The sequence below is a fragment of the Lampetra planeri genome, chromosome 1, assembly GCF_965212315.1.
Source record: "Lampetra planeri chromosome 1, kcLamPlan1.2.h2, whole genome shotgun sequence".
Taxonomy (NCBI): domain Eukaryota; kingdom Metazoa; phylum Chordata; class Hyperoartia; order Petromyzontiformes; family Petromyzontidae; genus Lampetra; species Lampetra planeri.
The window spans coordinates 37,938,136-37,964,842 of record NC_136107.1 but is presented as its reverse complement, the minus strand read 5'-3'; the positions used below and the strand labels follow the sequence as shown (position 1 = coordinate 37,964,842).

The following is a 26,707-nucleotide window of genomic DNA, read 5'->3' as shown; positions in this document are numbered from 1 at the left end:
CACACGCGAGCTGGATGGCGGCAGCCGAGGCGGTGAGCGAGCAATTCCCCAAGCTCTGCGGTCCTCTATATATTTTCAGCCAATTAATTCGTGTTTCATAAATAAACGACACTGCTATTTGATGTATTATTATCCGTATGATAGTTGGATGTGCGTACGTTGAACTTTTTTCGCGCCGTACTTGGCCACCCGTGCTAATCGGAGGCGTGGGAAATCAGAGGTGTGGTGACCGGTATGACACCGGCCACCACATTTCCTTGTCGTGCAAATTGGATTATTATTACGACAAACGCGGAGAGAGAACGGAGGCCGTTTGGAATCGCGGGGGGGAAGGTGCGGCATCTGCTTCTCGCGGCTTTCATCCGCAGTCGTGTTTGTGCGAATTCACGCTCCCTAGTTTAAGTTCTCGCATTTTACAGGGAAGTCACGTGGTGTTGAGTAGGTGTCTCGCAGGATAACGACGATTGATTTAGATGATGATGATGCGGCTGCTGCTGCTGGACAATGCCGCTTCAGCTTGGTTGGACCACGGTTCATGGAGGCTGAAGTAACGAGAGCTTGTGTTTAAATATTGGTTTGTTTTGTAAATTCATCCCCCTTTCCTCCGCCCCTGGTGCCTACTGTTGACGTGTTATACACAATTCATAAACACAGCGCACACATAAAAAAATAACAAAGATAAAGATCCCCCCCCCTACAGCCTCAACAGACTGTTGAGGCAAGTGCTTTTTGTGAGCACCTATGAAGGCCGGCACGGCGCACGAGGGGGTGGCTGGCCAACGCCACGCCCGGCCACCTTTGTCTCCCCAGTGGCGATGTTTACACACCACACCAGGTACTCATTTGAGGCTGAGTCGACCTAGGGGAGGCCCAGGAACGGTTCAGATAATCGTCACTGGTGTTGGCCGTGAGCCGGGAATCGAACTTGGGTCACCGGTTTCGTAGCGCAATGCGCTCACCGCTACACTACCGCTCCCCATACACACACACACACATACACACCACTGGGGAGACAAAGGCGGCCGGGCACGGCGCTTGCTACAACGCCCCTCTCGAACACCACCGAGCAGTGCCAGCCTTATAATAGTCGTTTGCCAATGGCGCTCATCCCAAGGCTATGTTGGTTCAGTTTCAAGTATATTTAGTTGTGAGAACTCCGTGGACAATAAGACGAGGATAGATTCCCGTTTGCGAGAGCGACGTGAGTTGCGAGCGCGATCGGAGTGATGTCAACAGCATTCCTACAACAGGCTACGTGGGCAAGCGCTGTGTATGCGCGTCTGCCTTTGTGCGCCGGAATCAGTGGCTCAGTGGTTAACACACTGCGCGGCAAAACCGGCGACCCGAGTTCGATTCCCCCCCCCGCCACCGCTCATGACCAATAACAGTGGCGAATATATGAAACGGTCCTGGGCTTTCCGTAGGTCAACTCAGCCTGAAATGGTGCGATGTGTAAAATTCGCCACGAGGGAGACAAAGGCGGCTGGGCATGGTGCTATGCCACCCACCCCCTCGTGCGGCGTGTCGGCTTTTATCTCGGTGCTACTCGCTAACAGCGCTTGCCCCAACCGTCTGGTAAAGGTTGTATGGGACGGGGGATCATTGTCTTTGTGTGTGTGTCTGCATCTGCGCAGGTGGAGATCCCAAACATCCAGAAGCAGAGGAAGCACCTGGCCAAGCTCGTGCTGGACATGGACTCGGCTCGAGCAAGGTGATGCAGATGATGACCGCAGTGGTGATGTTCACAATGGTGATGGTGGCGGTGGCAAGTGGTGATGTCTCCAATTATAATGTTGATAATGATGATAGTGATGATGTTCACAATGATGATGGTGGCGGTGGCAAGCGATGATGTCTCCAATTATAATGTTGACAATGATGATAATGACCACAGTGATAATGTTCACAATGATGATAAAGATGACGGGTTATGTTTACGATGATGATGACAGTGATTATGATTGTTCTCGTTTACCCAGGAAAGCATCACCAAATGTCACGATTCTTTTTTCAGGAGGGTCCTGTCCTAGTTTCCACAGTTGGCGATGATGATTGCAATGTAGACTCCAATTGCATAATTTGAGGTGTATTTTATTTTTTTAACCATGACACTGGCACACAATGGCATGGTCTTTCAAATGACTTCACAGGGTCTTTATGGTTCACTGTGAAGCCTGCAGCTCGTGTATTGTACCGCGAACCCCTGCAACAAGCGGTCAACGCTCTATCACCGGGCCGCATGGCCCGCCCTGGTGATGATCATGATGATTATTTAGATTATTTGGCTGCTATAAATGTCCATGCGATGAGCCACTTTGTTGAGCCTTCATTTGTGCCCCAGGTCGCTTCAGAAAAAGAAGCTAATAGCTCAGTGGGCTATACCTGGTAAAATAAAAATTGTTTAGTTTTGTTAAATTTCGATTTAAAGCTTTCGTGACTGCAGGGATTTATCTTCTTGGTTCTTTCGGTAAAGTCACGTAGAAGGGAAATAATAAAATAATAAAAATAAAACATAATAAAATAATTCTCGCGACGTTTCGGCCACAACACAAGCAGCCGTCCTCAGGTGAAGACCAGGTCTGTCGGGGAGACAAGAAGATAGTTTTGTTAATTTTAAAAAAGGATTTGCTTACCTCTCCTACACTTCGCACTCCAATCGTGTTTTGCATTCTTAGTTGCTGTGACGTTCTGACCCCGTGCCCCTACTGGACATCTGTGGATGTGTGCCTCCCGCAGGTGGCAGCAGGCCACCAAATCTGGAGCCCCCGGCACGAACCTCCAGACCCTCGCCGCCAAAGCCGACTCCCTGCGCGAGGAGATGGAGGAAGCCATCAACAAGGTCGAGATGTGCAAGGTGAGTTCCCCCCCCCCCCCCCCCGGTCACGGTGGCGAGATGTTAACTCCCTCGCCTGGTTTGCAGAAGGTCGTGGGTTCGATCCCGACCCTGACGCCTGCTGCTGTATATTTGGAGTTTGCGTGTCTCTCTCTCTCCCCGTGGTCGCGTGGATTTTTATCCGGGTCCTCCGGTTTTTCCCTCCACATTTAGAATCAAGTCACGCATTTAGAGTATTTGGCTGCTGTACATTTTCCACGTGATGAGCCCAACTTCGTTGAGCTATCATTTGTGACCAGGTCGCTTCTGGAAGTTAAACCCGGACCGGCGGGGGCCGGCGTGACCATGAGGTCAGAGTCAACCCTTTGTCTGTCCGCGGGGCGTTACGTTCTTGAGAACACCTAACGAACGCAGAATTCGCGAATGCAGAAACTTTGTCCCAACGGGGGGGGGGGGGGGAAAGGGTTGAGTTCCTGGTGCGAGTGAACGGGGGGGGGGGGAGGGGGGGTGGTAAATGTTTGATAACAATTATAGCAATGAATAATAAATAAATTATAACAAACGATCTTTTTTTACTTACCTTAAACAATAACCACAGTAATTAAATACATATATTTTAAAGAAGGATGTTGTTTTTTTTTTATTACCTTTTGATGATGATTTGACAACGATGGAGGTGGTGGTGGTGGTGGTGAGGAATTCAGAAGAATGACTCCCCGGGAGATGCAATTGGATTGCGTTCCACTGGCCAGTGTGCGCAGTGGAACGCAATGAACTCTGTCCGTTCCAGCTGGATAAATTGGCTTTCAGTCACGCAAGCGGTAAACGTTTGCACCAGGTGGCGGCTGGGCTTATTGAACAAATTCCCACGCAGCTAACCCGAATGTACTATTTTGTTGATCAGTTTAAGTTGTGCACTCGATTTAGCTTCACGTTACCGCTGTGAGAACAATGACTCTCACATGCAGAGTGCGGTGGTGAAGTGCTGCCCTCTCCTGTGCGGATGACCAGAGGTCACGTGAGCAGTTCTCGACGGTGGCGAGGGCATTGGGCTCCGCTATGGCCGACCCACGACGCGGTTGGAATTCCGGCACGTGCGGCGTCGTGGTCAGAATCGGGATATTTTATTTAGACTGCAGGAGGAATCCGATGAGCTATGAAGCTCTTTTTGACAGATGCCCCGTAGGGGCACGGGGTCAAAACGTTACAACAGCAAACGATACGAAAACACGATAGGAGCGCAAAGTATAGGAAAGGTAAACAGATCACTAGAAATATCAAAATATCTATGGGGGGGGGCGGGGGTGCAACTTGATTGTCTTCACAAGAACAAACCTTCCCACAATGCATTGTGCCAGCGACATTTGATAATTTTACTTGCAAAAATAAATAAGTTTATTTATTACAGTAATACGGTACTTTTTTTGTTATCTTTGAAGGGTTTGTCAAGAGCTACTTTAAGAAACTATTCCAGTCATCACAATTTTATTTAATTTAATCCCATTCGGCCCAAACCCCTATTAACTCTCTCTCTCTCTGACCTCCCTGTTTATGTTCTATGAAGAAGGACCGTTCCCCGAAACGTCGACGATTTCATGTATTTTCCCTTGAGGCAGCGTCGTTGCTGAGTGTGGTGAGTCTTTGTTGCTGTGAATTGTGGTTGTGCACCGCTGCCGAACGCCGGGACGGTGGCGGCGGCGGCGGTGGCGGCGGCAGTTTGCATCGTGGCACCTCGTTGTGTGTGTGCGTGCACATGCAGGACCAGCTGGCGACCGACCTCTACAACTTCATGGCCAAGGAAGGGGAATACGCAAAGTTCTTTGCTGCGGTGGGTTGTCGCTCGGGGGAAAGTTTGCTCTCACGCGACGATCCTGGAAGTCGCCCGCTAGTTGGAGCTGCTGTGTCGTGCTGCGTCGTGCTGCGTCGTGCCAGCGTCGTGCTGCGTCGTGCTGCGTCGTGCCAGCGTCGTGCTGTGTCGTGCGTTGTTTTTCACCCCCCGTTGAATTTCGACTCCGGACTCTCAACGCAGGTTGTTCCTCGCTCTGCGCGGTCGTAGTGGTGGTAGTAGTTGTGGTAGTAGTAGTGGTGGTAGTAGTGGTAGTAATAGTAGTAGTGGTAGTAATAATAGTGGTGGTAATAGTAGTGGTGGTAGTAGTGGTAGTAATAGTAGTGGTGGTAGTAGTAGTAGTAATAGTAGTGGTGGTAGTAGTAGTGGTGGTAGTAGTGGTAGTAATAGTAGTGGTGGTAGTAGTGGTGGTAGTAGTGGTGGTAGTAGTAGTGGTGGTAGTAGTAGTGGTGGTAGTAGAGGCAGTAATAGTAGTGGTGGTAGTAGTGGTAGTGGTGGTAGTAGTAGTGGTGGTTGTAGTGGTCGTAATAGTAGTGGTGGTGGTAGTAGTGGTAGTAATAGTAGTGGTGGTAGTAGTAGTAGTAATAGTAGTGGTAGTAATAGTAGTAATGGTGGTATTAGAGGTAGTAATAGTAGTAGATGCTTTCCAAGAAGAGGGGCGCGCGAAGCGTAACCGCACGAGCAGACGGCTGCCTGCCGAGTAGCGCGTACAGTTCACACACAGTACACACAGTGCACATACACAGAACACACAGTGTGCACAAACAGTGCAAACAGTGCACCCACACAGTACACACACAGCACATACACACACACAGTACACAAAGCATGATACTGCGAATTTTGGGTAGAAATAGGTTAGCCGCATGTACGCGAAATCGCACAAACCGAAGCTGCGTGAAGTGAGGTCCTTGACCAGGTGTCGGCAACCAAAAGAACAAATTCTGTCAATATTTTTCATATTTCAAGAGCCCCAATGCCACGTGGTGAATACGAGACGGTGGGTCCTTGATGAATAGCGGTCACGAAGCTGTCCTTGAAGAGCCGCATGCAGCTCCAGAGCCGCAGATTGCCGACCCCTGTACTAGATATTAATTCAACCGCCGGGGTACAGCATCTGTCGCAGTAATATGACAACCCCCATGGAAAAGTGACACCCGGGATCTAAATACTGAATATTATTTAGACCCCAAGATACAATAGCAGTCTGGCTCTTCTCTGCACCCAACACCCTCCACCCTCTCATTCCGGAGTCAGAATTAGGTAGGCGGGTTGCATTGTACCCTCCGGGGGTCAAATACGACGACACGAGAGAAACACGCGTCAATCTGTCATCCCCCGTGCAGTTGATCGAGGCGCAGGCCGAGTATCACCGCAAGTCGTTGAGCGCCCTCGAGAAGATCCTGCCGGCGCTCAAGATCCAGCAAGGTGAGCAGCGCCGCGCCAGCCAGCGCCGCGCCAGCTCGCACGGCGCGCTCCGCTACCCGCGGCACACGTTCCCGCTCGAGGGGCTTTGTGTTCCCCTTGCGATGTTTGTTTTCGCCGGGGGTGAACGATCGCTACCCGCACGACGCTCGCGACGCACACGCGCGCGCCCCCTTTTGCGTCGGGTCGTGGATCACACAGTCGGTACGGTGAGGGATCGAGTTTGATTTCGGTGCAGTCAGGGGCTGAGACCTACTCTTAGGTTTTTTCGGTCAAGTCACGTAGGTAAAAAATAAAATTAAAATTTATCGAAATAATAATAGAAATAAAATAATAGAATGAAATAATAAAATAATAACGGGGCTGAGACCCATCGACTCCCGACACTTGAAAATCCTGTTTGATCACTGGCGGCTGGAACCCCGGATCCCAACCCGGGAAGCGGTGTTCGCTCAGCACTCTGACCTCTCGGTTCTCTGTCGCCTCTCACAGAGAGGCTAATGTCCGTCACGTGACCGTCAAACCAATAGTTTCAATTGTCAAATTAAGTGGGCAACTCAATTGAATGTAGTGGGTTTTTTTTGTGCACTCATTGGTGACCCGGGCTGAGACCCATCGACTCGCCACACATGAGCATCTGGTTCTTCACTGGCGTCTGAAATCCGGATTGCAACCCAGGTTCTCGGCGCTGTGACGTCCGTGCCGCCCGGCTAGCTGCCCGTAGTTGACGCTCACGAAAGTCGACATTGCAGTGGCGGGGTCGGGGGGGGAGGGAAGCGTCGCATCTCGAGTCCCCTGAGTTATGAGGGCAGCCGCTGCTCGCGAGACTCTGAAGCCGCACGATGATGGATGTGACGGGGAGTGAACCCAGGACTGCACCGCGCGATTACAAAAGGCAATTAGCTTCACCGCGGGGGCCGGCGATCGTTAATTACCACAGCAAGATGGCAGGGGGAACGTGGGTAGGTTTCTTCTGGAGCCTGCCTCGGCCTAACATGGGCTGCTGCCGGGGTGAATTGGAACTTGGGTGTTTGCTGCGATGTGGCGATGATACCACGGCACATCGTACAATATTAGGTTCACGACCATAATATTGGCCACAGGGCAAAATATGGTCACGTCGTTGCTTTTCCCATTCTGAGACGTCTGCAAGTTGCAGGGTGGCTGTCCCATTCTCACCGCTAAATGTCAGAACGTGGATGCGGCTCAGTGTTCATTTTATTGAGAGAGGCGTAGCAGCACCGTTGTTTTTAAAGACATTGTACTCACCGCAGAGAACCGTAGCAACACAACCGCACTCTGATAGCTGGCGCCAAACTCTGCCACACGCCCTCCCGCATGGCCTTGTGGGAGCCTCGGTACCGATATAGTACTTCCGATGTCATTCCAAACATCGGAAGTACTATATCGCGCTTTCAAATGCACTTCTGCGGCCGTCTGGAATGCTCTTCCTTCCGATATTAGGAAGCCCACTGGAGATTTCCACTTTTAAATCTAGATTCAAAACTAATTTCTTTCGAACTGCTTTTTATGTTTAGTTTGTTGTCCTTCCCCCGCACCTCTGATTGTCACGGTTGGCTACATACGGCGTGAAAGAAGTTCAACATACATGTACAGCAAAACACTAAAACGATAAAAACTGATGACGTACACGTACGTCATCGCAACGAGAAAGGGGTTGAAGCACCGGGGGTTGATACGGAAGCGCTCGCCGCGCTGTCTCGTCGTGCGCTTGCAGACAAGTGGACGGAGAAGCCGTCGTTCGGGGTGGCGCTGGAGGAGCACCTGCAGGTGTCGTGCCGCGAGATCGCCTTCCCCATCGAGTGCTGCGTCACCATGCTGCTGGAGAGCGGCATGCAGGAGGAGGTGGGTCACAGTGGTTGTCGTCGTCTTTGTCGTCGTCTTTGTCGTCGTCTTTGTCGTCGTCGGCGGCTCTTCGTAACGACGACACTCAAAAGGAGGCAGACCTTCAAAAGGACGTGGGATCCGTTGCTGAGTAACCCGATTGAACCGCTCCCTCTGTCTGAGACCCTCGGGCCCACAGTGTCGCCAGGACTGCACGAGACCCCCCAACCCCAATCCCCTCGGAGGTAGCTCTGTGATTTCCATTCTTTTGGGCCAAGAGTCCCCGAGAGGATTCTGTGTGGCAACACAATTAAAAAGGCAGCGTCAACAACTGATATTGAGTCTTTTTATACTTGTCCTTCACATGGTAATTGTGCACAGAGAGAGCCACGTTCTCGTGTTCATGAAATGGCCAAGAGCCATTGCCTCGGTGATTTGCCCCATTGATGGTAATCGAGGCATAATGTTAATGTTGTTTTAATGTTTTGTCTTAAATGTTTGCGTCGTTTCATGATAACAGCATCTCACAATCGCTGAGAAACCACAGACAAAGCTGGAAATGCGGCGGGCCAGGCAGTGAGCTGGTGCCACCAACACTTGACCAATTTCTGCGGTCCTATATATGTTGAGCTGGTTTTACTCAAATAACGAGCTATTTATACACGTGAAGGAATCCAGAGGATCCGGAAGAAATAAAAAACACATATATAAAAAAAAATCGGATCACAATATTCCTGAGCAACCCCTCAATCCATCCCGTGGCTTGGGTACCGATGCCACAATCGGGATGCAATTTTGGGGCGGGCGGGGGGGGGGGGGTGTGGCGACATTTCAACGCGAACAAAAAAAACCGAGGCCGGCGCTTGCACGGCGAGCATTGCCCTCGATCTGCCACGCGTCGCCCTCTTCCCGCCAGGGCCTCTTCCGGATTGCGCCGGCCGCATCGAGGCTCAAGAAACTGAAGGCGGCGCTGGACTGCGGCGCCGTGGAAACGCAGGAGTACGCGTCGGACCCGCACGCTACCGCCGGTAACCTTGCTGAGCTAAACGATTTGTATCTTGATGATTGTTTTTTTTACCCTTCTATCTGGCAACAAAACTGACACCTTTTTTTACAAGGAGTCATGTTTGCATAGACCACAATACCTGCAGTCATAATGCAAACAGGTAAGGCCCACTGAGCTATATTTGAGATGTTAACTGCCTCGCCTGGTATGCGGGAGATTGTGGGTTCGATCGTGACCCTGACGCCTGCTGTGTATTTGGAGTTTGCGTGTTCTCCCCGTGGTCGCGTGGATTTTTGTCCGGGCCCTCTGGTTTTTCTCTCCGCATTTTAGAATCGACGTGTATTTAGAGAATTTGTCTGAGATAAATTTCCACGTGATTGGCCGCTTGCTTGAGCTGTCATTTGTGGCCAGATCGATTCTGAAAAAGAGCTACATAGCTCAGTGGGCCTTACTTGGTAAAATAACAAAAAATAGTTTTTAGTTGATGTCTTCTCTGCACACATACAACGTTGGGCCAACGGTCACCCTGTGTATTGCTGTGTCCTGTGCAGGGGCCCTGAAGTCTTATCTGAGGGAGCTGCCGGAGCCCTTGATGACCTTCAGCCTTTACGAAGAGTGGATTCAGGCATCTAAGTAAGACTTCAGAGTTCATTTACACCATTGGAACCTCATTTGCCAGAAGAAAAAATATGATAATTGTTTTTTTTACCCTTTTATCTGGCAACAAAACTGACACCTTTTTTTACAAGGAGTCATGTTTGCATAGACCACAATACCTGCAGTCATAATGTTATGTTTTTTGTTTGCATTATGACTGCAGGTATTGTCGTCTATGCAAACATGACTCCTTGTAAAGAAAGGTGCTCGTTTTGTTGGCAAATAAAAGGGTAAAAAAACAATTATCACTTCAGAGTTCACTCGCTCTCTACGGGTTACACAAGCGAGCGGTGCCATGCGGCACGAGCAGTTGAAACAACAACGACAACAACGGCAACGACGAGTGCTTTGGTTAAAACACACGGGCACGCGCTCGCTCGTTGAGCGTGGAAATGTCGCCAAATTTCCTGCATGCGTGCACACAAAGATCCTTCGTATAACCTTAACAGACTGTTGGGGCAAGTGGTGTTAGCGAGCACCTATGACGGCCGGCACGGCACATGAGTGGGTGGGTTGTCAACACCACGCCCGCACACACACTCAAACAACAATACATGCACTCTGCACGCATTAACGCATCGTTAATCGTCACCGTTTATCTCATCACAAACTAATCTAAAACTAAACTAAAACTAAACTATTTTTTATTTTACCAGGTAAGGCACACTGAACTATATTGCTTTTTTCAGGAGTGACCTGGCCACAAATGATAGTTCACCAAAGTGGCTTATCGTGTGGAAATTTATAGCAGCCAAATACTCTCAACACACGATTATAAATCTGGAGGGAAAAACCAGAGGACCTGGCGAAGAATCCACACGACCACGTGGAGACATGCAAACTACAAACATACAGGGATCAAGGGTCGGGATTGAATCCACTCCTCCTGTTTACCAGGCGAGGCAGTTCACACAGAACAGAGTATTTTTGTGTATCTACGTTTACCCACAATGCTCCATGGCAACTCATAACTAGTTTGTGTTCGCTTCCTGAACAAGAGCCGCCGTCTCTCCATCTCGACAGCTTCCAGGACCCGGACAAACGTCTGCAGGCCCTGAAGAACGTCTGCAATCAGTTGCCCAAGCCCAACTACGACAACTTGAGGTGAGAGGCATCCAGCAGTGGCCCAGTTCGTCCGTACCACCAACAACCACCACCACCACGATCGCCACGACGGCCCAAGTAACCGGCGAGCCCACGAATCAACACGATTCATGGCCACGGTTCTTTTGTAAAATGTATTTTATTCGTAACTTTGTTGCAAACGGTACAAAATCACTTAGTGGATTCACGTCGTGGGGACACAATCAATGCGTGGATTTACATCGTGCGGACACGAGCAACACCTTATATCTTATATACACCGATTCCGATCGTTACCCCGACCACGGTAGGGCACGGAGGCCCGATGATCCCTCGATCGATCCCTAATCTTGAGGGTGCATTACGCCCGGCCTGTTCAATTCCAGTTTCTTGACTGACGATAAAAAAAAAATGTTTACAAAAAAACAACACCCGCACGGCGATAATACATTTTTTTCCAGAGAGAGGCCATCAATTGTAGGCTCGTGCGAGTTAATGCACATCTGTGAGAGTGTGTAGGTCTCCGCGTAAGTCGACGCAAGACGGTGTGTGTTTATGCAGCCTAAATGCCTCTCGGCATCAGATTCTTTTATTTATGCTGGAGGAATCCGATGAGCTATGAAGCTCTTTTTCTACAGATGTCCAGTAGGGGCGGGTCAGAACATTCCAACAACTTAACAATACAAAAAACACGATAGGAGCGCAAATTATACAAATACAGCTAAACCATTTTTATGTTACCAGGCAAAGCCCACTGAGCTATGTAGCTTATTTTTCAGAGGCAACCTGACCGCAAATGATAGCTCAACGAAGTGGCTGATCACGTGGAAATTTCTAGCAGCCAAATTAATCTAAATAATGTAAACGCTGACATGGCTGTCCGCTGCGCCTCCGTTGCCCGGGATGTGGTGGAGGAACGTACCGGCCGGCATGAGGGGTCACTGCGCCCCTCCTCCTCCTCCCGTGGTGACCTGAACTGCCCCGACAACAACTTCTTGCGGTAGATGGAATGGACGCGGTAATGCACTTTAATTTGCTAAGTAACTGCTGAGGGACATGCAAAATGCAAAAAATTAGGTCGTCGTGACGGAGGAGGCTCTCTAATTCTTTGTTACATTTTTAAAAACAAAACAAAAATCTATATATTTCAGCGGAAATTGCCTCCCGCTAATGCCACCGCATCCTAGGGGGGGGGGGGGGTCACACGGGGAGTCACGCGTAGGCGCCGAGCGCTCGCGCGGTCGTGCAAACCTCCGCCGTGGAGCACGTGACCGACCCGCGTCGAGCGTCTCTTCGTCTCGGCGTCTGCAAGCAGCACCCCGAGCGCTCGTTAACGCGGCCGCCCCCCCCCCCCCCCCCCCCCTGTCGTGCGGGCGGTGCGCAAGGTACCTGGTGAAGTTCTTCTCCAAACTCTCGGAGCACCAGGACGAGAACAAGATGACGGCGAGCAACATGGCCATCGTGCTGGGGCCCAACATGCTGTGGTCGCCCAACGAAGCGTGAGTGGCAGACGCGGAAACGGCAGCGTCCGGCGCGAACTCACGGGCCCCGGGGTGAGGGCTGCCACTTACCCAGTTCCACGTGGGCAGCGGTAGGAGGGGAGACGGTGATGTCGGTGATGTATGTATCCGTGTTGAACTTCATTTTCTTGTGTCTTTCGGTAAAGTCACGTGGATAAGTACGTGACTTTACCGAAAGACCCAAGATTTATGTTGAACTTCTTTCGCACCGTACATAGCCAATCGTGCTCATTGGAGGTGCGGGGGAGGGACAACAACAAACTAAACACAAAAAGCAGCTCGAAAAAAATTTGTTTGTTGATCTAGATGATTTACAAGTGCACAGCTGAAGTGGCTTTCTAATATCGCAGGGAAGAGCGTTCCAGACGGCCGCAGAAGCGGATCGGAAAGCGCCGTGTAATGCGGTCACCGTCTTTGTTCGATAGCTAGCCAAAAGCCGCTCCTGCGAGGATGACCGGAGTTCGCGTGGTGATGGTTTACGCTCCTGGACGAGATCAGCAAGGTATTGTGGTTCATCTGTCTCAAGCACTTTGTGTGTAATTAGTGTGACCTTTTAATGTATTCGTTCGGCGGTCATCGCCTAGCAGCGGTCGTCACCTGGCAGCAATGGACACCTTAGTTGTGCGACGCTAGTCAGGTGCTTCCTGTGATTTTCCAATGTTATTGCCACCGTATATGATTATGTTGGCAGTAGCAGGTGAGCGGTGGTTATCTATGATGTTTGGAATTCGAGGGTCAGGTAAAAGCTCAGGAATTGTGAAGGAAAAACAATTATTTTAGCGTGATAAAAGAAACACGCTAAAATAACTTGTAGTTGCGCGTGATGAACGACGCATTCGAATCGTCAAACTGACTGCGTGGGTTTTTACGGAAGTGCTGTACAGCTCTCCGATGCTTTCAAGGCGCTCCCAGCACATGGAGCCAAACGCTAATCGTTGTGGCGAGCAACACGCGGCACAACCTGACAACACATCGGAGAGCCGGGCATTCAAATGTTAGAGAGAAACCGATCGAGAGAGCGTGCGAAATTAACAAAGAAACCCCGGTCATGACGTGGAATGGGAGAAGCCAAACACGGAGCGTGCGCAACAGCGGCGAGAGCCGCCACCCTGGAACAACATCCTGTGATATGCGGTCACGTGACCTCCTCCACGTGGCCATGTGACCCTCCCCTTACCGGCCGCGCGAACCCTCCACCCTCTGTAGCCGTACGACGTGAGCTTGTGGTCATGTGACCCCCCCCCCTCCCCCGTGTGCAGGAGCATGACGGACATGATGACGACGGTGTCGCTGCACACGGGCGGCATCATCGAGCCCATCATCCAGAACGCCAACTGGTTCTTCCCTGGAGGTCAGTGGCCTTCCTGAATGGTGGCTAGGAGATGTTATCTGCCTCGCCTGCTATGGAGGAGGTCGTGGGTTCGATCCCAGCCCTGACGCCTGCTGCTGTATATTTGGAGTTGTGTGCGTGTGTCTCTCTCCCCGCGGTCGCGTGGATTCTTCTCCGGGTCATCTGGTTTATTCCCTCCACATTTATAATCAACATCACGCGTTTCGAGTATTTGGCTGCTATACATTTCCACACGGTAAGCCACTTTGTTGACCTATCAGTTGTGATAGCCAGGTCGCTTCTGGAAAAAGAGCTATATGGGCCTTGCCAGGCAAAATTTAATAAAAATGTTTAGTATCGTATATGATTGTTTGGTTGTTGTTGTTATTGATTCCAGAACTGGATTTTGGGGTGACGGCCAATAGCGGTGCGTCCAGCCCCACCCAGACGAACCACAATGCCAACCACGAGATTCCGGCCACCATCGCTGGGGCTACCACCCCAGTCGTGGGCTCCGTGGGCTCCGTGGGCTCCATGGGCTCCGTGGGGTCCGTGGGGTCCGGGGGACCTCCAGAGGGAGGAGGGGGCCCCGGGGGGGGGTCCCCCGAGACCGAGCTCAAGGAGCCGAGGCCTCACAGCATCGCCACCGACAACGTGTCCATGGAGTTCCGCAAGGACGGGTGAGCACAGAGAGCCGTAGACTCACACAGACACTCATAGACTCACACAGAGAGCCATGGACTCACTCGCACAGAGAGCCATAGAATCACACAGACACCCATAGACTTACACAGAGAGCCATAGACTTACTCGCACAGAGAGCTATAGACTCACTCGCACAGAGAGCCATAGACTCACTCGCACAGAGCTAGAGACTCACTCGCACAGAGAGCCATAGACTTACTCGCACAGAGAGCCATGGACTCACTCGCACAGAGAGCCACAGACTCACTCGCACAGAGAGCCATAGACTCACTCGCACAGAGAGCCATAGACTCACTCACAAAGAGAGCCATGGACTCACTCGCGCAGAGAGCCACAGACTCACTCGTACAGAGAGCCATTGACTCACTCGCACAGAGAGCCACAGACTCGTACACAGAAAGCCTTAGACTCGCACAGACAGCCTTAGACTTGCAGTGAGACCCATAGGCTCGCACAGAGCTGCAGACTTAAATAGTCAGCCTTACTCAGCAACCACACAGGGTTCTCAGTGGAGCTCACTGCTCAGGGTTAGAAATAAAAATCAAACCCTAAATGGATTTCACATGGATGGACTTCTGGATGCAATTCATATCACCTGTTCTGAGACTCTCCTAGGTAGACCCAGCCTAAAATGAGCACCCGGTGCAGTGCAAACATCAGCACTGGGGAGATAAAAGTGGTCGAGCGTGCGTCTGGCCGCACCAACTGGCTCATGCACCGTGCCGCTCTTAATAGGCGCTCGCTAACACCACTTCCCCCAGGACGTCGTTGTAGCCTACATAGTCTACGCGCGTCCTGCTGTGCATGTGTGTGGAACAGTGGCACCGTGGGAGCGCAGGTGGCGGCGTCTGTCGGTCATCTCTGTCCGTTAACCCGTAACACCTGGGTCTATCCCATGACCTCGTATGCCGGTGAGCTTTAACATATCACGGCGCCTCGGAGTGCACCTAACCTGGCACCGGCACGGTGGTGTCCTCACCGTTGCATTGTGGCGACTGGCGGCTGTTGTTGCCGTGGTCGTCGCAGTCGCTGCTGCGCGTGTGTCCGTACTAACAACCTTACGGTGTCTCTTTAACCCCTTCAATGCTGCCTCAGCCTTCGGAAAATCCAAAGGTACTACAAGACACCTTAACCCTCCGCTGCCTGACACTCGGTAACGCGGCGGCAGGAGGGCTGTTGATAATTTCCCCCCCCACCACCACACCCACCCCCCTCCCCCGCCGGGGGAAATGAAACGTGAAATGTTTAGCAGAAAACAAAATAAAAATAAGGAGTGACCGCATCCAGCTGGTGCGCTGGGCGGACAGATTTAGCGCGCCGTGAGTCCGAGTGAACGGAGGCCAAGCCCACGGGTGGACGTCCCGAGCGTTCCCGCGACCACGAGGTGTCTGGCACGACCTACTTTCGAATCGCTGTTGCAAATGTTATTCGTAAGCCACTGGAGCGCTGTGCGCTTTTAAGTCTCGATTGGAAACTAATTTCTTTGGAACTGCTTCTCTTGTTGTTGTCCCCCCCCCGCACGTCTGATTAGCGCGGTTGGCTAAGTACGGTTGCGAAAGAAGTTCAACATGTATACCGTACATTGGCGTATGTGTTGGGATATTTTTTTGCTGTACATAGCCAACCGTGCTGATCGGAAGTGAAGCATCTGTTGGGATGTCTCGCAGAACAGTCGTGTGACCCTCCGTGTTAGAGAGTGGCCCACGGAAGGGGATATGGCAGAGCTACCTCCGAGGCACTCTCTCGAGCAACCCTCTGGTCTGCAACGTAGAGGGCAGCTTTGTGCCACCCACTCTCCCACCGGGAGCAACGTTTGTCGCGTGATAATTAAAAGGATAGTTTGCCATCGATAACTGGATAAATTCCAGCTCTGAGAGTTAGAGGCTGAGTCTATCGACTCGCTAAACGTATTGTCCTTCCCCCCCCCCCCCTCCCCCTGTACGTCTGATTATCGTGGTTGGCTACGTACGGTCGCGAAAGAAATCCATTGCAGGGTAGTGCCATTCAGACGAGCACTAATCACACGGTGTGGCCGCTATGAAGACAGAGAGTCGCGCTTCTCCCTGCTAATGGGGGGGTGGTGGGGTGGGGAGGATGCAGCGCACGATCGTAGACATCTTCGTAGATTCCTTCCTTGGCCGATTGCTTCGCGCCGCCTGATCGGCCTCTCTCCGCACGCCTTCGAGTTTGAATGCGGCGTCACTTTTTGTTGTAAAAGCGTCCCGCGCGATGGCCCCGTTGCATTGGGGCGCGACGTTGCGGTTAGGGCCCAGCCGTAGCCACGTTCACCGCTCGTTGCAGTCGGTCCGCGGTTGTAATGGGGCTGTGAGTTACTAGGAGCTGTCAGCATCACAGGGGACGTTGAAAGGATCCCCTGGCGCCGTTCAAGATCGGTGGGGCACTGTTCGTTGGAATTGGGCTCCAAATTTGGCAAATTCGAAAAATGTATCCCCAACAACTTCATCGGTTGGGATGACACGCGGAGCAACAATTGCTCCTTACTGTGAGCTGACTGCAGACTTTATTAATGAGAGCCGTGCAATGTAAGAACGGCACAAACACCAAACGTGCTCGGTTACAATTATCCCCTTTTATTACTCTTGTTATGATTGCAACACCAGCGGCCGTGATGTCACTGTTGTGCACACCGACTAAATAAGAACTCTCTGCAGCGTTTGGGTTCCGTCCTCTTTTCAGTGAGCAATACGGAAGTGCTCCCCTGCATTGGTGGCGCACAGCCAGGGATGGAAATGCCACATTTGAAACTTTTTTTTATTTTACCAGGCAAGGCCCACTGAGCTTTATAGCTCTTTTTCAGAAGTGACCTGGGCGCAAATGTTAGCTCAACTAAGCGGCTTATGTGCAAATGTATAGCAGCCGAATACTCTAAACGCTTGTATATTCTAAATATGGTGTGAAAAACCGGAGAACCCGGAGAAACATGCATACGACCGCGGGGAGAGAGAGAACAAACTCCAAATATACAGCAGCAGGCGTCAGGGTCGGGATTGAACCCACAACCTCCTGTATACCAGGCGAGGTAGTTAACATCTCGTCACCTCGGATGCGCTTAATTTCCGCGGTGTGGGCCGGTCTCTAAATGGGGCGCCTGCGAGCGAGTTGACTCTGTGGCCGGCGTGCTCGCTCGCTCTCAAGCGACCGCGGTGGCTGTGGCGGGGCACTTCCGTGTTGATCTGCCTCCTCCTCACCCCCACCCCCGCAGCATGGGCGTGCGCGTCATGGACACGGACTGGATGGCGCGCCGTGGGGGCCCCATGGGCTCGGGGAGCTCGCTGTGCGGGGGGGGCGCGGGGCCCCCCGGCTTCTCGGGCAGCGTGCGCCGTGCGGCGTCCACGTCCGGCGGGGAGCAGTCGCCCGGCGCCGACGCCACCCCGCTGGAATCGCCGCTCAGCCCCGGGCCGCCGCTCCCCCCTGCCGCCGCCACCGCCGGCGCCGCGCCCCCCGCGCCCCCCGCGCCCCCACTGCCGCCCGTCCCTCCCGTGCCCCCCAGCACTCCTCCGGTCGCACCCGTGGTGGCGACCCCCTCCGCCGCCACGGTCGCCCCCGCCGCGCCCTCGGCCCCGACGCCGCCGGTCGTCCCGCGGCACCACGTGGAGGAGGCCGGGTGAGTGAGTGCATGACGTCGTGCCGGGGAGGGGAACGTGTGGGGGGTGGTGGGATGGGGGGGGGGGCACCCGGGCGGCACCCGCAGCGTCCAGTCCAGCCGTTCTAAGTCTTCGCAATCCACTTTTTGCCGAATCTGAGAATCTACTTACAAATTGACTAAATCTGGAAGCCGCGTAGCAAAATGTCCCCCTACTGGTAGACTGATGCCCGCTTGCAGGGCGTTGCTCTGTTCACCTTGTGACACGCAGGGGCAGCTGCCACCGGGGTTGCCCTGCTGCAGGGTGCCTCCAGATGTACTGAATGGGAGGGGCGGCAAAAACGTTGGGCGACGATGGTGGACCGCATTTTCACGTGACGTCATCTTGAACCGAGGGCGTTAATGTTGACGGGGGGGGGGGGGAATCTTCACCGATCGGCACGGTGAAATCGCTCGCACCGCTTTTGCGTTTGCCGTGCTCACGCAGTCAATCGCGGGCCGTTGCGTCCAAGGTGTTCACGGTTCCGGCCCGTGTCTGGCCATGCCCGCCTGTCAGCCCACTCGTTTCGCAGGTGCTCACTGCCCTGTCTCCTCCCTTGTTGTGTCTGACAGTGAGCACTGACTCACTGCCTTGTCTCCTCCCTTGTTGTGTCTAAGAGTGAGCAATGGCTTACTGCCCTGTCTCTTCCCTTGTTGTGTCTCACAGTGAGCACTGACTCACTGCCTTGTCTCCTCCCTTGTTGTGTCTAAGAGTGAGCAATGACTCACTGCCCTGTCTCCTCCCTTGTTGTGTCTTAACAGCGAGCACTGGCTCCAGTCCAGGCGGCTGGCTTTCCACTGTCCCCCTTCCTCCTCCTCTTCCTCCTTCTCCTCTTCCTCCCTGGAGGAGCGGCCCCCGCCCACCACGAGCTCATTCCACCCAACGAAGCCCCCCGTGGCCGACGGGCTGTTCGGGGGCTCCAGCACGCTGCCCACTTCGCCGCAGAAACGGGCGGCGCTGGGCCACTGTGCCCCACCGACGCTCCAGATCCACCACCACCAGCATCCGCAGCAGCCGCATCAGCAGCAGCCGCATCAGCAGCACCATCACCCCCTTCAGCATCATCTACAACATCACCCTCTCCAGCTGCAGCAGCAGCAACAACAGCAGCAGCAGCTGCATCAACAGCAGCAGCAGCAGCACTATGACATAAACTACAACCCTCGGCCTACCTACATCGCGATTCCCAAGCAGCCGTCCCCGTCGGACACTCACGTGCCGGAGCCCGGCACGGCGCCGCCCGTTTACATGAAGACGCCGCTGCTGCTCACCAAGCGCGCCACCCTGGGCGGGCAGACGACGGGGACGCTGGGGCCCACGGGGGGCGGCTCCTCCTCCGGCCGCACCGTCGGCTGTGGTTGCGCCCGAGAGGCCAGGCCTGGTCTGTATAGGTAACGACGGCACGCCCGAGAGCCCCATCGCCCTGGTAAAACCGCCGCGGCGCCTTCCCGGTGCCGCGTCGCGTCTCCCCCGTGCCTCCCGTTGCGAGCGAGGATCCTCCCGGCGCGACGACCCAAATTCTGTCCTCCGTCGTCCTGAGCCCGAACCCTGTCCATGCGTGTGCGACCCTGCATGGCGCTAACCCCCTCCGTGCATGCCGGAGCGTAGCGTCGCGCCGGGATAGCATCACCGTCATCGCTGCCTCCTCCTCCGCATGCCCCTGGAGCCATCTCTCTCGCCAGCGCTCGCTCGCGGCCCAAGCATCGCGGACAGAACGCATCCGGGGTGCGGCTCGCCGGGCCGTCGGTGCGTGGCCACCGTGCTCCGGGGACATTGCTGGTCCATTCCCGCATGCGGCAGCCGCTCCCCAATGGATGAGCGGAGTTTGACGGCGTCCCGGCCCAGCGGATTAACTCGCCTGCTTTTTCGATCCCATCCTGCCTTTGTGTCCTCCGGACCCATATGCGCACACGCACGCGCGTGTGTGCGTGTGCGTGCGTTCATCTCTGTGTACTAACTTCGCCATCTCCCATCTCTGACCTTCACCTTCTGAGCTCACGGCCTCACGATGGCCGTCGCTACCATTGCAGCGGCGCCTGCGGCTGAACCCCTGTACTACACCTATACTACACCTGTACTACACCTGTAGGTGTGCTTGCCGCTCGTAGTTTGTCCGCCCTCTCTAAGCGGAGGCCGCTGTTCCCTTCAGCACACTGAGGAGCTCGGGCAAGGACAGCGCCATGCAGAAGAGCTGCACGCTGCCAGCGCACGCGGGCTCCGGCCTCGCCCAGCTCAGCATCGGCGCCAACCAGACGCTGTCGGGCCCCAGTCCCGGCCTCGGCCGCAGAGGTACGGTCTCCGCCCCCCATGGGCGGACTCGCGCGACGGACGACGGGTTTCACGCAGCGATCGAAAACCTTGAGCCCACCGAAGGTCGATCGCCTCTTTCACTGCGAGGCCTTTGGCATGGCAGCTGTGAATGAGCACGTGTCGATTAAAGTACGGGGTTGTCAGGGCTAACGTATACCCCTCTGGTAGCCGATTAGTACAGCTAAGATGCTTGCTTGCGGTCACGGACAAATGTCGTTTGTGGCGCATTTAGACGCGATAGGCCTCTCTCGTGGTGGCGGTCGCATTCAGCCCATAGGTAGGCCCCCCACTCAGGGCCATGAGATGGTGAAGGGACAGCACCACCAGCCCCCAGGTGCGGAAGCGATGCGCGGTGGTCATGGGTGGTGAAACGAATAAACGCCAAAGACCGATTGAAAGGGGATGGGGAAGACTTGGGGCGCCACGGTGGCGAGATGTTAACTAACTCCCCTGGTATACAGGAGGTCGTGGGTTCGATCTCGACCCTTAACACATGTTGTATATTTGGAGTTTGCATGTTCCTGTCTGTGTTTGTGTGGATTTTTCTCCGGGTCCTCCAGTTTTTCCCTCCACGTTTAGAATCAACATCACCATGCGTTTAGAGTATTTAGATTCTATACATTTCCACTTGATGATAACTCACTTCATTGGGCTATCATTTGGTGGCCAGGTCGCTTCTGAAAAAGAGCTACATAGCTCAGTGGACCTTGCCTGATAAAATAAAAATACTTTAATCGTTTAAAAAATAGTTTTAATGCCCCCCTTCTCTCATCTTCCAATCGCCTAAAAATTCCACGTTCCCGAACGTTGCCCCCTAAAGGAGTAATAGGGCAGTGAGACCATTCACCTTCCATTTCCGCTGCTTGTCGTCCGCGGAACATCTGTAGCTCCCCGCCCCCCCTCTCTCTGAGTCGCTCGCGCTTTGTCCCGGGCTCTTGTTTAATGAAAAATTTTTTTTTTTTTAAATGGCAGTTTCATAAATGGCCACACGCTGCACACGCCTGCGCCACGTGTCGCCGCGCGCGCCACGTGTGGCCGCGCGCGCGTTTGTATCCCCCGCGTGTGCCGACCGTGCCGTGCTGTGCCCTGCCGCCGCAGCCAGCAAGAAGCCGGCGCCGCCGCCACCGAAGCCGCCCGTCAAGCCGCCCTGTCTGCCGGCGGCGGAGCCGGGCAGCGAGCCGCCCTCCTCGTCCGGGTCGACGAGCCGCTCATCCACGCCGCCCAGCACGCCCCCCACCAAGGCGGCGCACCCCACGACCCCCGTACGTCGCGCCCGCGTGGGGGGGTAGGGGGTGGTGCGGGGTGCGGGGGATTGGGGCTTCACGCGACGTGGAGGCTGAACCCGGGATGACCCTGCGAGGGATTTGAGAGTGGACGGAACGGTCTTGACGTGTGGCGCAGTGCGAGCCCCGTGGCGACGGTGGCTAGGAGATGTTAACTGCATCGCCTGCTATGCAGAGATGGTCGTGGCTTTGATCCCAACCCTGACGCCTGCTGTATATTGGGAGTTTGCATGTCTCTCTCCCCGTGGTCGTGTGGATTTTTCCGTTTAGAATCACCATCACTCGTTCAGAGTATTTGGCTGCCATAAATGTCCACGTGATGAGCCACTTCGTTGAGCTATCATTTGTGCCCAGGTCGCTTCTGAAAAAGAGCCTTACCTGGTAAAATGAAAATTGTTTTGTTAATAATATAAGAATAGGTTTTATCCGTTCTGGCACTAAAACAGTTGTGTTAAGATGTTAAAACTCCAAAAAAACACTTTTTGGAAGGAATCCTATCTGCAGTAACCACACGTACTTGTGGTGAACATGCAAAACAAATTGTATGTAACACAATTTTTGTTCCTGGGTATTAAGTGTTATTTCGTAATTGCTTATGCCTAAAAAGTACAGAAGATGGCTATTATTCCCCACAAACTTTGCTTTTGTGACCAGGACAGTGATGTTTTGAAATTTACCTATTTTCAATGAGAAAACGGGCAAATTTGTGTCTTTTCGTTCACATAAAGTCTGAAACAAACGACATATGAATGAAAATTAACATGTATTTATACTAAAGTAATAAAAAAATTACTGCAAAAGTACGTGTTGTTAATGCAGACAGGATTCCTTACAAAAGGTTTCAATTTGGTGTTTTAACATCTTAACACCTCCTGTTTTATTGCCAGAAAGGGGTAAAACCAATTCTTATATTTTGATGCGCCAACTCGTTCTCTCGTGCGTTCCCTTCGCGTCGGCAGAAACCGCCGCCGCTGTCCCCTGCCGACCCCGACGGGGAGAGCTCCGGGCGGATGACCCTGAGCCGCCCGACCCCGCGACCCCGCCAGCGGCCCTCCGTGCCACCGCCCCCGCAGCCCCCGGGCCTGCACCCCGGCTCGGCCACGGCGCCGCAGGACTTTAAGAGCCCGACGACGCCGGGCTCCGAGCAGCCCATCCTCAACCACAGGCCCAGCATGTCCACCAGTGAGTGGCGGCACCTCCGCACGACCGCCTGTGTACGCCGTAGTCTCCGCTTTGCCACGAGGGCACTACCTGCCGTACACGTCAGCTGTCTCAGCACTACCGCCAGATGTTCGCTACCAGCAGACCACAGAGAAGTGTCTGCACTACCGAGTGTTCGTAGCCTTCTCAGCACTTACTTCTGGGGTTGCCACCGATGCTGCTTTTCTCAGGATCCTCTGGGTTTTTTTAATATTTGTGCTGGAAGATTTGTAAATCTTCCCAGGACATTAAAGGTCCCGGGTTTTGTCAGTTGCTTAACACTGCACGGCTCAAGACACATGTAGCACTCTCCTCTTCCAGTATTGTGAGATATTGTTCTTCTTCCCATCATATGTCTCAGTTGTTTGTATTTTTGGAGGTGGCAACCCCAACAGCTACCCATGCACAGTTACCATTTTTCCTACCACAAGCAAACGTTGCCATTTGCACTCCCTCCCACACATACACACAGCCACCTGCACTACCACCCATAAACACAGCCATCTGCACTACCACCAGAGCTGACCGTGTGCAGGCCGTGCTCTGAGCACTGCGGGGCCCGCATGTGCCGGTGGTGATGACGCGTCTCGCCACAAGGTTGCGCCGTGTACATGCGGGCGCCGTGCGGGCTTACAAACTACTGCGCTGATTCCCCATGGCCGCCTGCTGGATCTTGCGAAGGCTCGTTTCATCTCCAACCTTTGGCCATGCACGAGCTCATTTTTCCCCGTGCAACTTTCCAACATGCCCCACCCCCCCTCTCGTCGTCGACCGTCAGCTCTCATCTCGACGGTGGATGCCTTGAAATTTCCCTTCCGTCGCGGTTTGTGCGCATGGCAATTCATCGCGGAGCTTGCGATCGGCTGCACAAAAGCGTGTGAACGTTGAGCTGCCAACGCTGCGACTCCTGGGTTTGAATCCTGGCAAGCAGCTGGGTTAACACTGGGGGTATGAAAGCACGTTGAACTTCTTTCGCACCGTACGGAGCCAACCGTGCTAATCGGAGGTGCGGGGGAAGGACAATAAGTTTAGTGAGTCCATGGACTCGGCCTCTGCCACCAATAACTGGCTCAATTCCAGCTCTGAGAGTTAAACTATCCTTTTAATTATCACGCGACAAACGTTGCTCCCAGTGGGAGAGTGGGTGGCACAAAGCTGCCCTCTACGTTGCAGACCAGAGGGTTGCTCGAGAGAGTATCTCGGACGTAGCTCTGCCATATCCCCTTCCGTGGGCCACTCTCTAACATAGAGGGTCACACTCCTGTTCTGTTAGACATTCAAACAGATACTTAACTTCCAATTAGCACGGTTGGCTACATACAGTGCGAAAGAGGTTCAGCATATATACCTCATGACCGTGACTCCAATGGTACAATCGGGATAAAGGTGGGGAAAACAGAGGGAATATTATTAACGAAAGGCTAATTTGCCAATTTCCCAGAATCGCGCAAAACCTAACAAAGGCCGCCTCGCCGGTGTCGCCTCTCCTCCTTTCATGTCTGCCAAAGTAAAACCGCCGCTGTGCTGTCGTCACAATAACCTCTTGCTTCGTTGGCTCCGAGGGCCGAGGGCCGAGGGCACACCCGCCAAGGGGGGGGGGGGGGGGGCCTCCATGAGCTGGGCCTCCCTTCTGTGCTTGCTGGGTTTGGTGACGGCTGTCTTTTCTCACCGTTGCAATACCCCCCCCCCCCCCGCTTGCTGTCTGGCAGCTGTCTGATTGGGGGAGCTCTGGTTGTACGAGGATGCCGTGGGTAAGATGGACTTTCTTTGAACACTTTTCCGAATTCAGAATAGCGCTGACGTTGCCTTGAACTTCAACCTCGGCCCAGTTTGTCAATTTGCGGGGGGGGGTTAAAATCGGGAGCTTATCGCTTTTTATTTGCATGTTTGAAATACTTAAAAATATATATACATTCCGTCAAAATATAAGCCCTTGTCAACTTTTGAAATCCAGGTTGAGTTTAATGCGCAGCTGAGTGATGTGCGCCGGTGCTGTGCATGTAACACTGGCGATTGTAAGCCACAGTTTCAGAGTTGTTGAGCTCATCTGCCTCCCACTGCTGAGCCTCACGTGAGCGTAGCTCGCGCGTGAAGCTTCCCTCACAACAACCTAACCGCATCCGAATCATCGCTGCCCTGAGTAAACGCACGCGCGCTGCTCCGTAGGGTTCGTCGCGGTTGTGCTGCTGCTGCTGCTGCTGCGTCGTGCTCCGGCGTGTTTTTGTGTTGCGCTGCGTTTCCGTGCGGCGCGACATCACACACGTTTCGATCCGCATCGCTGGGAGTTTCTTCTGGAGCTGAATTCCTGAAGGAGCTCCCGGTGGGGGAATAAAACACCGAATTCATCTGCATTTTATGAGGAAGCCACAGGAGCTATGCACTTTTACATCTAGATTGAAAAACTGATTTCTTTAGAACTGCTTTTTGTGTTCAGGTTGTTGTCCTTTCCCCACACCTCCGATTAGCACGGTTGGCTACGTACGGTGCGAAATAAGTAAAAAATACCTACACTAAAAACAAACGCACCGCCAACGTTTTTGCGTCGGGTTTATTTCACCTCGCCACCAACGAAATACAAAAGCGATAACACGACTGTAATTGTATCCATTCCCTTCGCCCGCGAACTCTGAAGGCGCGCGCCAGCCGACGGCGCACGGTGCGGTGGCGGCGGACGGGCAGGACGGGCAGAGGTGCCTGGAGGCGACGCCATGCACCCAGCCCAGCAACGGGCACGCCAAGCACTTTGACGCGGAGAGCACCGCATTCTGAGGGCTGCCCGGCCTTCACCAAGCGGCGCCGGGCCCGACCACTCGCCAAACAACCCACCCCCCCAAAACCTCCGCCCCACTCTCCACTCCTCTGTCCGTCTCCAGGTTTTTTTTGTTGTAAATAAGGAACGCTCCGTTTGCATCGCAATCTTACGAAGTATTATCAAACTTTCCATGGATTATGCCCGTGCGGTGTGCGTGTTTCTGTCGTCGTCTTTTGTCGTCGTCGTCGTGGTGGGATAATGACCTCAGCCGGCTCAATCGAGGACCACTTCCTTCCCCCTTGTTTACACCGCCCCGTTTTGCCTTGTGTGTGTTTTTTTGCCGGCAACAAGAACGAGCGCCGCTCGCCTTTCGCGAACGACGCTGACGCTGCTGCTGTTGCGAGATGTGTGCTTGCCGAGGATGAGGGGGTGTGGGGGTGTTTATCTCGCGGTTGCCGTGCGGTGTGACCGGGTCCAACAACTGCCATATCCAATGCATGTCTTTGCCTCTATCTCTGTTTTTGTTTTTTTGGACAAAAGCATCTTTGATTTGCCAAATATAGAACTTGATTGTGTTTTTTTTTCGCGCAGGAAAGAGAAGGAAAAAAATAACAAATGAGAAAAATTATAATAATATCCATTGATTGTACTGCGAATAGCAGTGAGTATTTAGTCATCTTTGATGTCCATGTATTGTAGATGCAGTATATATTAAAAACACAAGTATTTTCGAGCGGCAGAATTGAACGTTACTCCAGAGAAGATGAGTGCCAGTTAGCTCGCTGTGCCGTGTGCTGTATTGTAAATCTTGGCGATGTAAATAAACCCGTGTGCAGTATTCTTCAAGCCTATAGCGTTCGTCAGTCACGAGGATATCCATGAAGGTACTTGTGTTGCATCCGTGTGCGTCCGTGGTTTGCGGTTGGAAACAAACAAAAAAAGAGCACTCCAAAAAGTAAACTATGTAAAATAAACGGTCTGTTGTTGTGTACCGCAGGCAGTGGGCCGTGTGCTTTGCATGGTTGCATATTTTACATACCTGCTTAGTTTACGTGCCGTGTGCAGAGCGCGCGCGGTGTGTGCCGAGAACCAGCGGCGCGTGGCGATCGAGCGTGCGGTGCAACGGCACCGGTGCCCACGGGAAAACGGAGCCAGGAACTCGGCTACCAACAGGGGGGCAATGTACGAGGGGCCCCCAATAATGAAATCCTTGCACTAGGGTCTGTGCCAACCACGCTACGCCAGAGCCACTGGCTGACACCCTGTAA

At 53.2% G+C, this 26,707-nt stretch overlaps 1 protein-coding gene across 3 annotated transcripts in view; it reads left to right on the top strand.

Annotated features, from left to right (window-relative positions):
• The window catches only part of LOC144722007 (rho GTPase-activating protein 44-like), an 86,223-nt gene extending 59,788 nt beyond the window's left edge, over positions 1–26,435 (top strand). The window contains exons 6-23 of one of the 3 annotated variants that reach the window (XM_078600058.1): positions 1,635–1,711; positions 2,737–2,854; positions 4,593–4,661; positions 6,026–6,107; positions 7,843–7,970; positions 8,866–8,977; positions 9,507–9,588; positions 10,636–10,716; positions 12,081–12,194; positions 13,475–13,566; positions 13,943–14,225; positions 17,474–17,875; positions 18,656–19,285; positions 20,044–20,183; positions 21,303–21,466; positions 22,447–22,669; positions 24,397–24,438; positions 25,320–25,429. In XM_078600058.1, coding sequence (XP_078456184.1) covers positions 1,635–1,711; positions 2,737–2,854; positions 4,593–4,661; positions 6,026–6,107; positions 7,843–7,970; positions 8,866–8,977; positions 9,507–9,588; positions 10,636–10,716; positions 12,081–12,194; positions 13,475–13,566; positions 13,943–14,225; positions 17,474–17,875; positions 18,656–19,285; positions 20,044–20,183; positions 21,303–21,466; positions 22,447–22,669; positions 24,397–24,404 — 2,805 coding nt within the window. In that variant the 3' untranslated portion in view covers positions 24,405–24,438; positions 25,320–25,429. Of the gene's footprint in view, positions 1–1,634; positions 1,712–2,736; positions 2,855–4,592; positions 4,662–6,025; positions 6,108–7,842; positions 7,971–8,865; positions 8,978–9,506; positions 9,589–10,635; positions 10,717–12,080; positions 12,195–13,474; positions 13,567–13,942; positions 14,226–17,473; positions 17,876–18,655; positions 19,286–20,043; positions 20,184–21,302; positions 21,467–22,446; positions 22,670–24,396; positions 24,439–25,319 lie in introns of all 3 variants that reach the window. The other 2 variants (XM_078600049.1, XM_078600067.1) reach the window with 2 other exon arrangements.
• Positions 26,436–26,707: the final 272 nt, after the last annotated feature.